Source organism: Myotis myotis, unplaced genomic scaffold, assembly GCF_014108235.1.
Source record: "Myotis myotis isolate mMyoMyo1 unplaced genomic scaffold, mMyoMyo1.p scaffold_m19_p_10, whole genome shotgun sequence".
Taxonomy (NCBI): domain Eukaryota; kingdom Metazoa; phylum Chordata; class Mammalia; order Chiroptera; family Vespertilionidae; genus Myotis; species Myotis myotis.
In genome coordinates this window covers 45891213-45905960 of record NW_023416314.1, presented here as the reverse complement: position 1 = coordinate 45905960, position 14748 = coordinate 45891213, and the positions used below count along the sequence as shown (strand labels likewise).

Sequence of the window (14748 nt, the reverse complement as noted above, 5' to 3'; positions counted from 1 at the left end):
GAGCCAACCCCATTAGAGTTCTCAGGGCCACTGTCTTTAGTTCTTATTGAGGTGGGACCAGAACAAAGTCACACTGTTGCCAATTCTGATCTCTGCAGAAGTGTGAGAAGCTGGTACTGTCCTTGTGCTGCAATAGCCTCAGCCTGCCTTTCCACGAACCTGTCAGCCCTCTGGTAAGGAAGGCCTTGCTGTTTCTGCCTGCCACTGCGCTCTCTGCTCAGAGGGCCCTGGGGCGGGGGGAAGATCACCATGGTACCCATGTGGGCTCAGAGCACAGCCACTAGAAGTGGATGGTCCAGGAGACCAGGGGGCCATGGCCAATACAGCCCTTCCCACCCCAATGCTGCTTCAACAGACCTGACTTGACAAGTAGAACATTGCTCCTCTTCGCTTTCTCTTTGTCTTCCTTCCCCACACTTTTCTTCTTGCTGACTTTCCCTTTCTTATGTTCTTTCACTTCTTCTCCAACTCATTCTCCATCTCTTCTTTTTTCTTATCTTCACTTCTCTCTTCCTGCTTTGGTTTCTTCTCCGCCAGGCCCGGCATTACTACCAGATTATCAAGAGGCCCATGGACCTGTCAATCATCCGGAGGAGGCTGCAGAAGAAGGATCCAGCTCACTACACCACCCCGGAGGAGGTGGTGTCAGACGTGCGCCTCATGTTCTGGAACTGTGCTAAGTTCAATTATGTATGTCTTGCCTGTTTGACCTCTCCCCTGTTTCCCAGGACCCCAAGATTGTCATGGCTGGGTGGCATATCCGGTTGGTCCTGGGCTGCCATGAGGACTTGGGAGTAGACCTCTGGGGGCCTGCTGTGGTAGTGATTGTTTAAAAACTCTCTCCCACATGTGGCCTCAGCATGGGCTTGGAGGGGTGGTGGTGCTGGTGCCTGGCCACCTGTGGGAACTGTCAGGGTCATTTCTGTTTTAAGAACTGATACCAAACTGGTTATTCTGAGTCCTGAGGGGAAAAACATAGATTTCCAGACATCCAGGAGACCCAGTTAGGCTTTATGGTCTCTGTATAGCTCATGAGAGGCCTGGAAGAGATGAGCTGGTGGAAAGAGGCTAGACTAGTGGTTGGCAAACTGTGGCCCCTTGAGTGTGGCTCTTCCACAAAATACCACGTGCATGTGCGCACATACAGTGCGATTGAAACTTCGTGGCCACACTCAAGGGGCCAAAGAGCCACATGTGGCTCTCGAGCCGCAGTTTGCCGACCACTGGGATAGACCATCACTGCTTTTCTCCCTCCCACCCACCCCAGCCTGATTCTGAGGTTGCAGAGGCCGGCCGCTGCCTGGAAGTATTCTTTGAAGGCTGGTTGAAGGAGATCTACCCAGGGAAACAGTTCGCCCAGCCGAGGCAAGAAGACTCAGACTCCGAGGAGGTGTCTAGTGAGAGTGGCTGTTCCACTCCCCAGGGCTTCCCGTGGCCCCACTACATGCAGGAGGGCATCCAACCCAAGAGGCGGCGGCGACACATGGTAAATAGTTGCTGCCAGCTGGCAGGCAGATGGGTGGGTGGGTGATTGGGCAGGGACGGGGCACCTGAGCAACATGTATAAGAGCAACCTAGAGTGAAGCTGGTGGCACAGGAGAGTGGTGACAATGAACCCTCACTTCCACTCCCTTAGTCTAAAAGGAAGGCAGGGCAATGCGGGGCTCATCAACTCCAATTATCCCCGAGGTTTAAATGTCAGAGAGGTAGATGTACTTCCTCAGGGTCACTCAGTAAATTAACGGCAGAATCGAGGTCTGCTGACTCTCAGAGCCTGGTTTCAACTTGGGTGGGTCTCACCTTTGGGAGAAAGGAAGGGATCTTTTCAGGACCTTGGTGTGGAGAAGGAAGGAGAGGTGTTGCTTGCAACAAAGAGAGCTCCTGACCTTTTGGCTGGCCCCACCTGTGCAGACCTGAAATATCAGTTCAAAACTATTTAATTCCACCAAAATGTACTGCCTGCCTACTGTGCGCCAGGGACTGACCAGCCTCTCCCAGTTGTTGGCGATACTTCGCACACAATGTTTAGTGGCTTCATTGAGTTTTGCTGTTGCATTCCGAGCTTAGGAAAAAACACTTGGCTCTGGCGAATCCCAATCTGGACATTTATAGCCTTTTCACGTTAATAAATCCCACATTTGTCCCTTCTAATTCCAAATTTATTTTTCTTTCAGGAGAATGAAAGAGCAAAAAGAATGTCTTTCCGCCTGGCCAACAGCATCTCCCAGGTGTAGATCTGGCAGGAGACAGAACTCTGGCAGATGGTGCCGCATCCTGTTGACCACTCCTCCCCACCTTTCAGCTCATTCTCTTCAGATTGTGGATGTGAGACAAGTCTTGTCGAGCTGGTGTAGTGCCCTTCTTTGCCATTTGCATCTTACAGCATTTATTTGGGAGCCATAGTGCATCTACTACAGAGAAGATTTCAGTAATAAACTGCAAAGAGGGAATATTCCCTATTACCAGATGTATAGGGTAACTTGACAAGACCAAGCCTGCTCAGGCTTGGGGGGACCTACCTTCCTTGGTGAGTCCTTGCTGCTGAGGAAAGCAAACTTTCCTCACCTTTCAGTGCAGGGCTCAGGAGAGGTGTATATATCTGAACTCCTCTTGGGCTCAAAAGAGGGTAAAGAAGGGAGAGAGGTTCTGACATATGGCAGGCCTGTGATCCCTGGTCCAGCACAGCCAAAGACTGTCACTGTTTGCCTTTGCTTGGCCTGCCGGGACAGAGGCACCAGCCCTGGGCAGGGTGATGGAGGCTTCTAGAGGCCAGAGGTCTCAATTGGTGCCTATTCGGGTTCTAACGGTTTTCAGGGTATTTGTTTTCCATGCCCCCTTCCTGATGTTGATAGGTGGCTGCTGTGCACATGCTCTGGGGGGGGGGGGGGGCGGGTATGGCATTCTTGATGGGGCTGGTGGCTGTGTAGGGACCACTTACATCTTTAGGTTCAGATTTCACTGAGCTTTAGAAGATGTCAACTTCAGAGCTAGCTCTCTGTGCTACTCACTTTGGGCTAAGAGTTCTTCTTTGGTGTCAGAACCTGCCTTCCTAGAGATGATTGTTGGTGGCTACCCCTTCATTATCTCCATTTTGAGGTTTGGATCCCAAGTTCTGCTTGGGAATCTGTGAGGCAGCTGCTTCAGGTACAGAGTTTCCTGGGCAAGGAGAGTGACCCACAACCAGCTCACTCTGTTGGGCCTCTCCTCTTGCTTAGAGATCCTAGCCCTCAACCTGTCCATGTTTACAGAGCCAAAGATCGGAAGTGAGTCCTCTGACTTGCCTGCCCTTGGGGCTGTCCATGGCCAAGAAACAGCCAAGTCTCTACTGGCAGCTCTTTTATTTATTTATTTTTTGGCAGTTGAAGAAGGCCAGAGTGACTGGCAGGAGCCAGACCTTAGCATTCACGGGGAAGTTCTGTCTAGGATGGAGAAGGGGAAAGCTGAGAGGCAAAAATCCAGTACCCTTCAGTGGCCCTGAAACCACTTCAGGACTTGACTTCTCCTTGAAAGCAGAGAGAAGAGTTCTAGAAGCCACGAGAACAGGAACAGAGCTCCGAGCTGCATCTCAGCTGGATCTTCATGGTCCATTCAGGGTGTTTGGGAGGAAGAGGCACAGGCAGATTCTGGGGGTCAGGCCACCTCGCCAGCAAAGGCTTGCTCAGGAAAGAACCTATTGCTGATGTTGTGGGGAGCTGTGGACCTGGTCCTTCAGTGGCCTAGAGACACAGCTCTCCTTGGTCCTGTCCTGGTTTGGCTAATTTCAGAGGGTCTTAGGTCATAGTTTTATTTTTACTAAGAGATGCAGTTTAAGGAAGTTCTTGTTTGTAGGGTCTTTGTTGACAGGAACATTTTGATCAGAGAAAACATTTCTTCTCTCCTTGTGAGTTGGTACTGCTCCTTTCCGTCTCCACCCAGGCTGGAGGGTCATCTTCACCTCACAGCAAACCGTGCCCATTAACTTGCCATTCTTTCACCAGCACTTGCCAAGCTCTCCTAAGCAGGTGGGATTCCACTTCCTGTTTTCTAGTTTGGGGTAACTAAGTCTTGAATAATCCAGTAGCCAGGCAGTCTTTGGACTTAGCCCTCTGCTCTTTGAGGCTCACATAATTTTCTGGTTTGGGCTTTGGCCAGTTCCCTTTCAATTTTTGAATCTTTTCCTCTGTTTGGTTGGCTTGGCAAGGTTCCCTCTGTAATTACCTCACTGATTTCTGTTCTTGGCAATTTTTCCTATGTGTGGCCCACATTCCCACCTCCCCTGAGAGAGCTTCATGGTGCTTTGTGTTGGGCAGCCAGGTGAAGGCTGTGACTGGCTCGAACTTGATTTAAGATCCTTCCCAGGACCAGTTGGAGACCACAAATATGATGCAGAAATGCCTGGTTAGATGCTTTGCTTTCTGTCTATCGATGAAGCTTCCAACTTGGGTATAGCATGATGGGCCAGGGATCAGCCTGCTGGGCCAGGGGACCTCAGTATTATAGTAGAGAGTCACACATTCCATTCTTATTACAGATACTCTGCATGCTGAGATGCTCCCTTTAGGCACCTGACCTGGGAAGGGCAAAAGGTAGGGTGCTCTTCCCTCCACGGGTTCAAGGCCCTGGCCCACCATCTCATTCCTGCACTGCTTACCTGAAAGCACTGTCCTCTCTCTGGCTTTTCCTGTGTGCTTATTACCAATGTTGTGAGTCATGGTTATGTTTTGTTTTTGCATGCAGAAAACAGATCATGACTTTTTAGAAAAACAATTTTTTAAAAAGCTACTAGCTGAGTGATTGACTTCAGTGGCTCTGCAAACATTTGAGCAAATTCTGCTTTTGACTTGGTTCTACAGTGGCCCCATTTTGAAGTCAGTCACGTGCATTGGCTCTTGACAAAGTCAGGAATTGAAGGTACAGTGAGTTCTGGATTCTTATGGTACAAAATGCCATCCTATAGAAGGACCTGGGCTGCTTGGGTGTGCTGAGAAACAGGAGAGCAGAGTGGCTTCAGTTGATGTGAAGGGAATTTTAGTGCAAACTGGTGCAGGATGAACTTTCAGAGCACTATTCTAGAACATGGGTAGGTTGGTCCTGCCTGACTTCTAGCAGTTGCCAACTACACCCTCTGCAGGTATCCCGAGTGGCAGCCACCAGACCCTCTGCAGCCTTTGCTGTACGCAGGCCCTGCCATGAACCTCGGCGCACTCCAGCTCCCTGTACCCATTTCTGGCAACGGGCCCTTGCCTCGCTCCTAAGACCAAGGCCTTTTCTTGTTTGTTCCTGGGCTCTGCTCTGTTTGCTCTCTCGGTTCATGGTATCACCTAGAGCAGTGAAGGCAAACCTATGACATGCGTGTCAGAGGTGACACGCGAACTCATTTTTTGGGTTGATTTTTCTTTGTGAAATGGCATTTAAATATAAAAATAAATATCAAAAATATAAGTCTTTGTTTTACTCTGGTTGCAAATATCAAAAAATGTCTATATGTGACATGGCACCAGAGTTAAGTTAAGGTTTTTCAAAATGCTGACATGCCGAGCTCAAACGGTTCGCCATCACTGACCTATAGTCTTCTTTTCTGAACTGAACTGAGACATTACTTCTTTCGGATCACCACAGCTGTGCTTCCTCTCCTCCCACTCCCTCACTGCTATTTATTTAAATTGCCTGCTTCTCTAGCCATTTCCATGACCTCAGTTGTGCTCCCAGCTTTTCAGCCTTCTCCTGGATTTCTTCCTCTCCCCAGCTTGAACCTGTGGCCCATCATTGATATTTTTATCAGCATCCTGAAATTTCTCATCCCCTCCTGTTGCTGAAACTTCCCCATTTGCTGCATCAAACTATTTTTTGCTCCTTCTCCCTGGGCTGCTAAACATGGGAGATCCATAGTTGACAGCCTCAGTTGGTCTCTCAGTATTGATTGGTATAATAATATACCAATCAATACTGAGATTTGACATTATTATTCTGCTTTCAGTCCATGACATTCATCTTTGCTCTCAGCCAATGACTGACCTCTTTGTCCATTTCACAGGAGAGAGGCCCGAAAGCAAAAATGTCCTTGCCCCCTCATTTTTTCCCCTCCCCTCTCTCAGTGTCTCAATCCCTCCTCTTGCTCCTGTCTGGTGCTCTAGTTCTTGAATCCTGTTCTCTGTCCTCCACAACTTTGCTCTATCTCTTGTTCCACGGCTCCTCTTTCCAGCATCTTCAGCCTCCCTTTCCATGGTTACCTCCACATAGCCTCCCCAAGATTAAAAACAATTTCTTTTTTTTTTTTTTCTACCTGTCTCTGTATCTTTTTTTTTTAAATTAAATCTTTATTGTTCAGATTATTACATTTGTTCCTCTTTTTTTCCCCCCCCCATAACTCCCCTCCTCCCAGCTCCCGCCCCACCCTCCGCCCTCACTCCCCACCCACTGTCCTCTTCCATAGGTGCACGATTTTTGTCCAGTCTCTTCCCGCATCTCCCACACCCCTTTCCCCCCCAAGAATAGTCAGTCCATTCCCTTTCTATGTCCCTGATTCTATTATGATCACCAGATTATTTATTCACTTGATTCTTAGATTCACTTGTTGATAGATGCATATTTGTTGTTCATAATTTGTATCTTTACCTTTTTTTTTTCTTCTTCCTCTTCTTAAAGGATACCTTTCAGCATTTCATATAATACTGGTTTGGTGGTGATGAACTCCTTTAGCTTTTCCTTATCTGTGAAGCTCTTTATCTGACCTTCCGTTCTGAATGATAGCTTTGCTGGATAAAGTAATCTTGGTTGTAGGTTCTTGGTATTCATCACTTTGAATATTTCTTGCCATTCCCTTCTGGCCTGCAAAGTTTCTGTTGAGAAATCAGCTGACAGTCGTATGGGTATTCCCTTGTAGGTAACTGGGTTTCTTTCTCTTGCTGCTTTTAAGATTCTCTCTTTGTCTTTTGCTCTTGGCATTTTAATTATGATGTGTCTTGGTGTGGTCCTCTTTGGATTCCTTTTGTTTGGGGTTCTCTGCGCTTCCTGGACCTGTAGGTCTATTTCTTTCACCAGGTGGGGGAAGTTTTCTGTCATTATTTCTTTAAATAGGTTTTCAATATCTTGCTCTCTCTCATCCTCTGGCACCCCTATAATTCTGATGTTGGTGCGCTTGAAGCTGTCCCAGAGGCTCCTTACACTATCTTCATATTTTCGGATTCTTTTTTCATTTTGCTTTTCCAGTTGGGTGTTTTTTGCTTCTTCGCATTTCGAATCTTTGACTTGATTCTTGCGCTCCTCTGGTCTGCTGTTGGGTGTCTGTATAATATTCTTTATTTCAGTCAGTGTATGCTTAATTTCTAGTTGGTTCTTTATCACAACATCGAGGGTCTCATTAGATTTCTTGAGGATCTCACTACATTTATCGGCGGTCTCACCAGTCTTTTCGAGGGCCTTACTAAGTTTATCGGCAGCTTCTAGACAGTTCTTAAGAGACCTTAAAAGTGTGGTTCTGAACTCAATATCCTCCATTGACAGTTTTGTCCTGTTTCTTTGTCTCCGCATTTTTTATGCTTTCTTGGTGCACCCCCTAGTGGTCTTTGTCCGCAGTCTTGTTGCCTTTAAGCCTTGATTGATGTCGGCAATACCGGGGTGATTTGACCTCCAGGCTAACTGGCTATGAGAGTCTGCTGTGTCTGTAGTGGGAGGGCTTCTGTGCTGGATCTCTAGGGCGGTGCTAATCTAGCGTTTGCCTGAGGCTATCCGGCAAATGGTGCTGTGCAGGGCTTGGGCGGGGCGGGTCCCCGGGGACCTGAGTATTTCACTTCAGCACTGCGCCTCCTCTGAGTCTGGGTATGATATTCTCTTTCCTCCTAGTTGTAGAATTTCCACTCAGCCAGCCTTCCCGTGGTTCTGGGTGATGTCCGTTCTGTCCTTTAGTTATATCTCTGAAGTGGTTGTTTGAGGCAGCGATCTCCGGCGTTAACCTATGCCGCCATCTTGGTTTCCTCCCTGTCTCTCAACAATTTCTTAAGAGTGTGTTGCTCCTTACACTTTATCTTGTCAGCCTCATTCTTTTAAAAATAATCTTTTTTACTGATTTTTCTCAGTCACTCTTCATTCTCTATAGTTTTTCATAAAAGTCACCAGTGACCACCCAGTTGCCAAATTAAAAAAATATCTTCAGTCCTCCACTGTTGAACTCTGTACAGCATTTCACACCACTCACCACTTCCTCATTGAACATCCTCTTCACTTGGCTTTTATGATACCACAAGTCTCTGGATTCTTCTCTTATCTCTCAGCCACACAGGCTGAGCCTCCCTTGAAACTTAGACAGGGGGACACATCTGTAACTTACTTTGGTCTCTTCTCTTCAGGAGTTGGGTAGGCAGGAGGAAGCCCAGCTGCTTCTGCTTCCCAGCTGCTCTGCTCCCCTCCCTCTGTGTCAGCCTCTTGTCTTTGGCCTGTTTTCCCCCAGGGCCCAGTTCTCCTCATGTCAAGCATGTTTATGAGCTCTGCCGGGAGGATAGCATCTGTGAGTCCTTCCATCTGTCTCTTCCTACACAGCACAGAGACAGATTTTAGCCATGTTTGCTAAGAAGTCCATCTAAATCAGCCCAGGAGTGTGGCTTGGGCCTTACCAAGAAGCAGTTTGGTAAATGGGATTATCAGGCTATCAGACAGCTCATCAGCATGATCCCTGTACCAGTTAGAGCTTGCCACAATTGGTGAGGAGCTTGGGATCATGGTAAACATGTTTCCATGCATGGTTCAGTGCTGCTAGCCAGGAGGAGAATCCTGGCAGTGGGTGTCTGCCACTGAGAACATTCTGATGGAAGGAAAACTGAGAAGTGCTGTGATTTATCACTTGCTTGGGGCTCAGTTGGGGTCAGCCTGGCCTTCTCTAACCAGGTCTTTCCCATCTGTACTGATCATAACCACCTGCTTGCTCCAGTTGCTAGAGTTGGAAGCAAATTCGGGTGGTTTATGTGGAAGTAGGTCTGATTTGAGCTGGTGAACCACTAAGTTTTGTCTGTCAGTTATGAGCTGCATGACCTTGGGTACAGTTTCCTCATCTATAAAGCTGCTCTGCTCCCCTCCCTCTGTGTCGGGCGAGTATTAAAAACAGCGATTTCTCAGAGGTTCACCAACTCTAAAGATGGTAATGGTGATTCTAACTCTAAAGTTCAGGCCACACTGGGAACAAAGGAACATTGGGAGTAGGACACAGGTGGGGATTCTTGGCCAAGGCAGGGCAAAGGGACTTATAGGCCAAACTGAGCTGCTTTGAGGAAAGTCTTCAGTAGCTGGTGCTGCTTCTGGAGCTATACGCCCATTCCTCAAGCTGTACCCCTTTCTTGGATATCTAGGGTGAGTTCGTCCTGGGCCTTGTCTTAGAAGTGGCCATTGGAATCCAAAGTTTTGGTTGGGAGCATGAGGGAGGGGAAGTGTTACTGATCTTAAAAAGACCTATACATTCAAGAACAAATTAAAAAATAGCACTTTTCTTTACTAATAATTGTGTCCTGGAGTGTTTTTTCAGTGAAGGTGGTAAAACATACTTCATGGTCTTCTTGCCCGTAGACTCCAACATCATTATGAACACAAGGTAGGGAAGAATAAACTGGGGAGCCATCTTTCCAGGAAAGAACTGAGTTCTCTGCTTCTTTTATTTAGATTGTTCACAGAATTGTTGGGAAGGCCAGAAATACAGCCTATTCTTCAAAATACAGGCAGCAAATCTGGGGTGGGGTAACAAAAAAAACCTTATGAATGCCCCCACTTCTAGGTGATAACATTTCATGAATGTGCTTTATATAGTGATATTCCCAGTTGCCTAGCCTTATCTCTCCTCTCTGCCCATTCTATACCAGTGGTTTCTAGCCCTTTAGAGTAAGGGCATTGTAATGAATATTTTTCATTCATTTCATCCTATTGAGGGGATTCCCCACCTCAGGAGTCTTGAGAGGCAGAGTTCACTTCTCACTACAGAAACTAGATATATTAAAGTCTTGATTTCCCAGCATGCCTTGCAGCCAGGCTACAGGTCTAGTGGGTAGTATTTTTTTTAAAGTGGCACCACAGAGACTTCTGTGGTGATCTTAAAAAGACCTATACATTCAAGAACAAATTAAAAAAATAGTACTTTTCTTTACTAATAATTGTGTCCTGGAGTGTTTGTGGCAGAGTTGGTGGCATCAAGGTGGTGTTTCCATGGCAGCAGTAGCAGCAGAACACGTTGTAACACCTGGTGCTTGATGGCATGATAGTTTCTTTAGCAGACCAATGAGCTCTTAGTTTAATTTTCTGGCCTTCCCAACAATTCTGTGAACTACCTAAAAAGTATTTTCATAAACTCATTTTCTGCTTAAATTAGCCAGGATTGGTTTGTTTTACTTGCAATTGAGCACCCTACTTGATGTAGAAATCTCAGAGACTCTGATAAAGTCATGGACCCATTCTCTGGGTTCCAGACCCACTTGTCCTGTGGTCTGTTGGACACCTTCGTTTGGGTGTCTCAATGTCACCTGAGACACTAACCATCCTCCAGGGCCCTTAATGTATTCTTACTTGCATATTCCCTATCTCAGAAACCAGGGATGTGGGAAGATGTTATGCAAAGAGCCGAGGTTCGAGAAAACCCAGGGGCTTGCTGATTCCAAAGAAGTCACCCAGAGGACTGGCTGTGAAAAACACGGGTTTCTTAGGCTTACGTGCATACCAGTGGTGGCTGGCAGGTGAAGTTCACTGCCACACAGGGGGTGGCCAGCCAGTAAAGTTTCCACAACCTAAGCTTTCCCAGTACAGGGTTATGTAGAGCGCAGAAAACAAAGCAAACAGGACATGTAGGATGATGGTGTGAAATCAAAACACAAGCTGTTTTTCTGCAGTTGCTTACAGTCCCAGTTCACATTCATTCAGAAGCCAGGCTCCCAGTGTCTCACAGTCCACTTACAGGTGGCTCTCACCATATTCCCAGTGTGGCAGGGGGTTGGAGCCTTGGAAGCAGCCCATGTTCCCATATACCATACAGAAGGAAATGGGAGATGCAGTGTCAGAGAAGCCAGAGAAGTCTGTGTTTTAAGGAAGGATGATCAGTACTCTCAGTGCTTAAGATGAGACATAGAAATCATCGCTGACCCTCCACCCCTTCCCAGCCTAGCCCAAGTACCTGAAACCGTTCCCGTGCCTGCTCTGAGCTTTCTGCTATGTTTTGTCCTTACTTGTTTTGTTAGCACCATCCTTCTCTAGGTTCCGGGGGCATAGAGCCTCTTTACACCCCACCCCTCATGCTGCAGGGCAAGCTGCCAGAGTCAGCCCACTCCCTAGAGCAGTCATGGCGAACCTTTTCAGCTCGGCGTGTCAGCATTTTGAAAAACCCTAACTTAACTCTGGCGCTGTGTCACATGTAGAAATTTTTTGATATTCACAACCATAGTAAAACAAAGACTTATATTTTCGATATTTATTTTATATACTTAAATGCCATTTCACAAAGAAAAATCAACCAAAAAAATGAGTTCATAGGTTCACTATCACTGCCCTAGAGCAGGCAGCCTGAAGCAGACCTCTTCCTGCACATGTGGCCTCTGAACTGTTTGTCCACCAGGCAGTATAGGCAGAATATACAGGGCTGATAAAAATAAGTTCTTAAATTTTTTTAAATGTCAATACCTAAATAAATATCTATAAACTGTACCATCTGTTAAACCCATTAATTGTTAATTTTATGACAATTTCAGAAAAAATTTACTACACATGAAAATAATTAGTAGGTTAGAGTTTTCAGGGGGCATTTAAAAATGAGACCTAAAAAATTAAAATTAAAAATTGTAAAACCTAGCCCTGGCCAGTGTGGCTCAGTTGGTTGGGCATCATCCTGTGCACCGAAAGGTTGCCATTTTCTCTTCCCGGTCAGGGCACATGCCTGGGTTCTGGGCTCACTCCCTGGTGGGGGCATGCAGGAGGCAGCTGATTGATATTTCACTCTCATGTGCATGTTTCTCTCTCTCTCTCTCTCTCTCTCTCTCTCTCTCTCTCTCTCTCTCTCCCCGCTCTCTCTCTCCCTCTCCCTGTCCTCCTCTCTCCTTCTCTCTCCTTCTCTCTTCTTCTCTCTCCTTCTCCCTTCCCCTCTCTCTCTCAAAATCAATAAAACAACCTTTAAAAAAAAAGTGTGACATCTTGATTGTCCCTCTCTCTCCTGCAGGTATCCCTGGATTGGGCTTAGGTGGGAAGGGCTTTGCTTACCTTTCATAGCTCTGCCCAAGCTAACAGCTCCAGGCCTTGCTGTAGCAGCTCACCTGCACAGCCTCTCTGTTTTCTGCCATTCCTATGAGGTTCAGCCATCCCACTCGTGTCCTGACACCTGCCCCTCCTATTCCCACAGTTCCCACACGGCTAAGAAAGCTGTAGGGCAGCACTAGCTAGTTCTCTAAATTTTGAACAATCCTCCATACTTAGCAGAGAGTTCTGCACAAAAAAAGGTGCTCAGTTTGGGGAGTATTGCCGTCTTAATATCAACTCTTCCATCCATGAAACATTAATTTAGTTCTGGTGTGTGTGCACTAACCTGACCTCTAATTAGTTTTATCTGACAACAAGGCTGGGTCAGACATTCATAGTTGATCAGACAAACAGAATTAATTGCCAGATGTTTACTTCATTTTGAGCTATGGGCATAAGGTACAGTTTTACTTTTGTCAAGGTAGGAGAATAGAACAATAGAAAGACTTTGCATAAATTGGTAAACGTGCCAGTAATCAAAGACATCTCATTAGGGAAAAGTTAGATTTTGCATTATATACTTTTCAGACATGTCCCCGTTTAAAAAAATCTTAACATGACACGTGATCTAAACATCTCTGAATTTATCTTATAGAACAGAAAAATTATGGGGTGGCTTTTTGTGATGTGGAGTCTCTTAAAAATCTTTTGAATAACAGGTAATTTTTAAAAAAATATATTTTATTGATTTTTACAGAGAGGAAGGGAGAGGGATAGAGAGTTAGAAACATCGATGAGAGAGACACATCGATCAGCTTCCTCCTGCATACCTCCTACTGGGGATGTGCCCGCAACCAAGGTACATGCCCTTGACCGGAATCGAACCCGGGACCTTTCAGTCCGCAGGCCGACTCTCTATCCACTGAGCCAAACCGGTTAGGGCCAGAGGTAAATTTTAATGCATAAATCAACTGTTTCTGGACTTAAAAAAAACGGAGGTCCATCCTCCCCCCCAAACTTTGGTATTTTTACCAACAGGGTCCATGAACCCTGGAACAAACTGTACTAATTGCATCTATGTTTGTTCTATTGGCAAACCTCAATTCTGATCTCTCTTCCTTAACTGTCAAGCAACTTGATATTGCATTGTAACAATGACGTTACCATAGAGTATTTAAGTCAATGGCATATAACATTTGTTGCCAGTGGTGACATTAATATTACGGGAATAGAATGAGAGCGATTGTTGTGTTAATGACCCCTGCAATAGACTGAGTTCCCTTGTCAGTATCAAGAGTTTGTCATGTTGGTGGTCATGGTGTTGCAACCCATTATCTCACTGAGAATTGATGGCTTCAGCTATGGTAACTAGCCACAATATTTAATACTTGAGCCACTTGAAAACTTAAAAAAATGTTTTGTCTAAGGCTTTTACATCAAGAGTTCCCCAAGAAAATCCAGTTCCTCTATGTACATATTTTAGGGAGTTGTGTTTTACCTCTTTGTGTACTTTCTCTGATTTCTCTTTACAAGTGTCAGTGACATTCTACCTAGCCACCTATTTATCCATCTATATCTCACCATGTCCTATAATTAAAAAAAATCCTCGTCAAAGTACATGCTTTTATTGATGAGAGAGAGAGAGAGAGAGAGAGAGAGAGAGAGAGAGAGAGAGAGAGAGAAAAGGGGAGGGAAAGAGGGAGGGAAGGAGGGAAGGAGGTGGGAGAGAGAACTGACCTGTGATTGAACCCACAACCTGTTATGAGCCCTGACCATGAATCAAACTGGCAACATTTTAGTGTATGGGATGATCCTCCAACCAGTGACCCACACTAGCCAGGGCTCACCATGTTCTACAAAATATCCCTTCCTTTCTCCCTCCCCTCCTTTCTCTCTCTCTCTCTCTCTCTCTCCTGCTATCTCCCTCTCTCTCTCTCATTCATTCTTTCATTTACTAATGCCATGATTTTTATTAAATAGCTACTAAGTGCCAGGCACTGGGAACAAGCAATAAACAGATTGGGTCCCTATTGTCTTGGAGTTTAACTTCTAATGAGGGAAGAAAGAAAATCAGATTGTTGCCCGGACTGGTGTGGCTTAGTGGTTGAGCATCAACCTAAGAACCAGGAGCTCATGCCTGGATTCACGGTCAGGGCACATGCCTGGGTTGTGGGCTTGATCCTATTGTGGTGAGTGCAGGAGGCAGCTGATCAGTGATTCTCTCCCATTATTGATGTTTTTATCTCTCCCTCTCCCTTCCTCTCTGAAATTAATAAAAAAATTTATATTTAAAAATAAAATGATTATTTTAAATGGTTTTAAGTGCTCTAAGACAACAAAGGAGGGTACTGTGATAGACTGTGGGGTGGGACTACATTAGATGCAGTGATCAGGGAAGGCTTCTCTGAGGAGGTGACAAGTGAGCTGAGATCTGAGTAATGAAAAGGAACCAGCCTTGTGCAGGTATAGGGGCAAAGCCTTACAGGCAGGTGAAACAGTAAGTGCAAAATATTTGAAGCAGCTTAAAATACACAATGAAAAACATACAACAGGATAAAAGTAGAAATGAGGGGGAAA

The 14748-nt window shown here is 45.8% G+C and overlaps 1 protein-coding gene across 1 annotated transcript in view; it reads left to right on the top strand.

Moving 5' to 3' along the window:
- The window catches only part of TRIM66 (tripartite motif containing 66), a 45320-nt gene extending 42495 nt beyond the window's left edge, over positions 1–2825 (top strand). Inside the window, exons 17-20 of the mRNA XM_036325287.1 lie at positions 99–173; positions 538–690; positions 1268–1486; positions 2175–2825. Of these exons, the coding sequence (XP_036181180.1) occupies positions 99–173; positions 538–690; positions 1268–1486; positions 2175–2234 (507 nt within the window). The 3' untranslated portion in view covers positions 2235–2825. The remainder of the gene's footprint in view (positions 1–98; positions 174–537; positions 691–1267; positions 1487–2174) is intronic.
- Positions 2826–14748: the final 11923 nt, after the last annotated feature.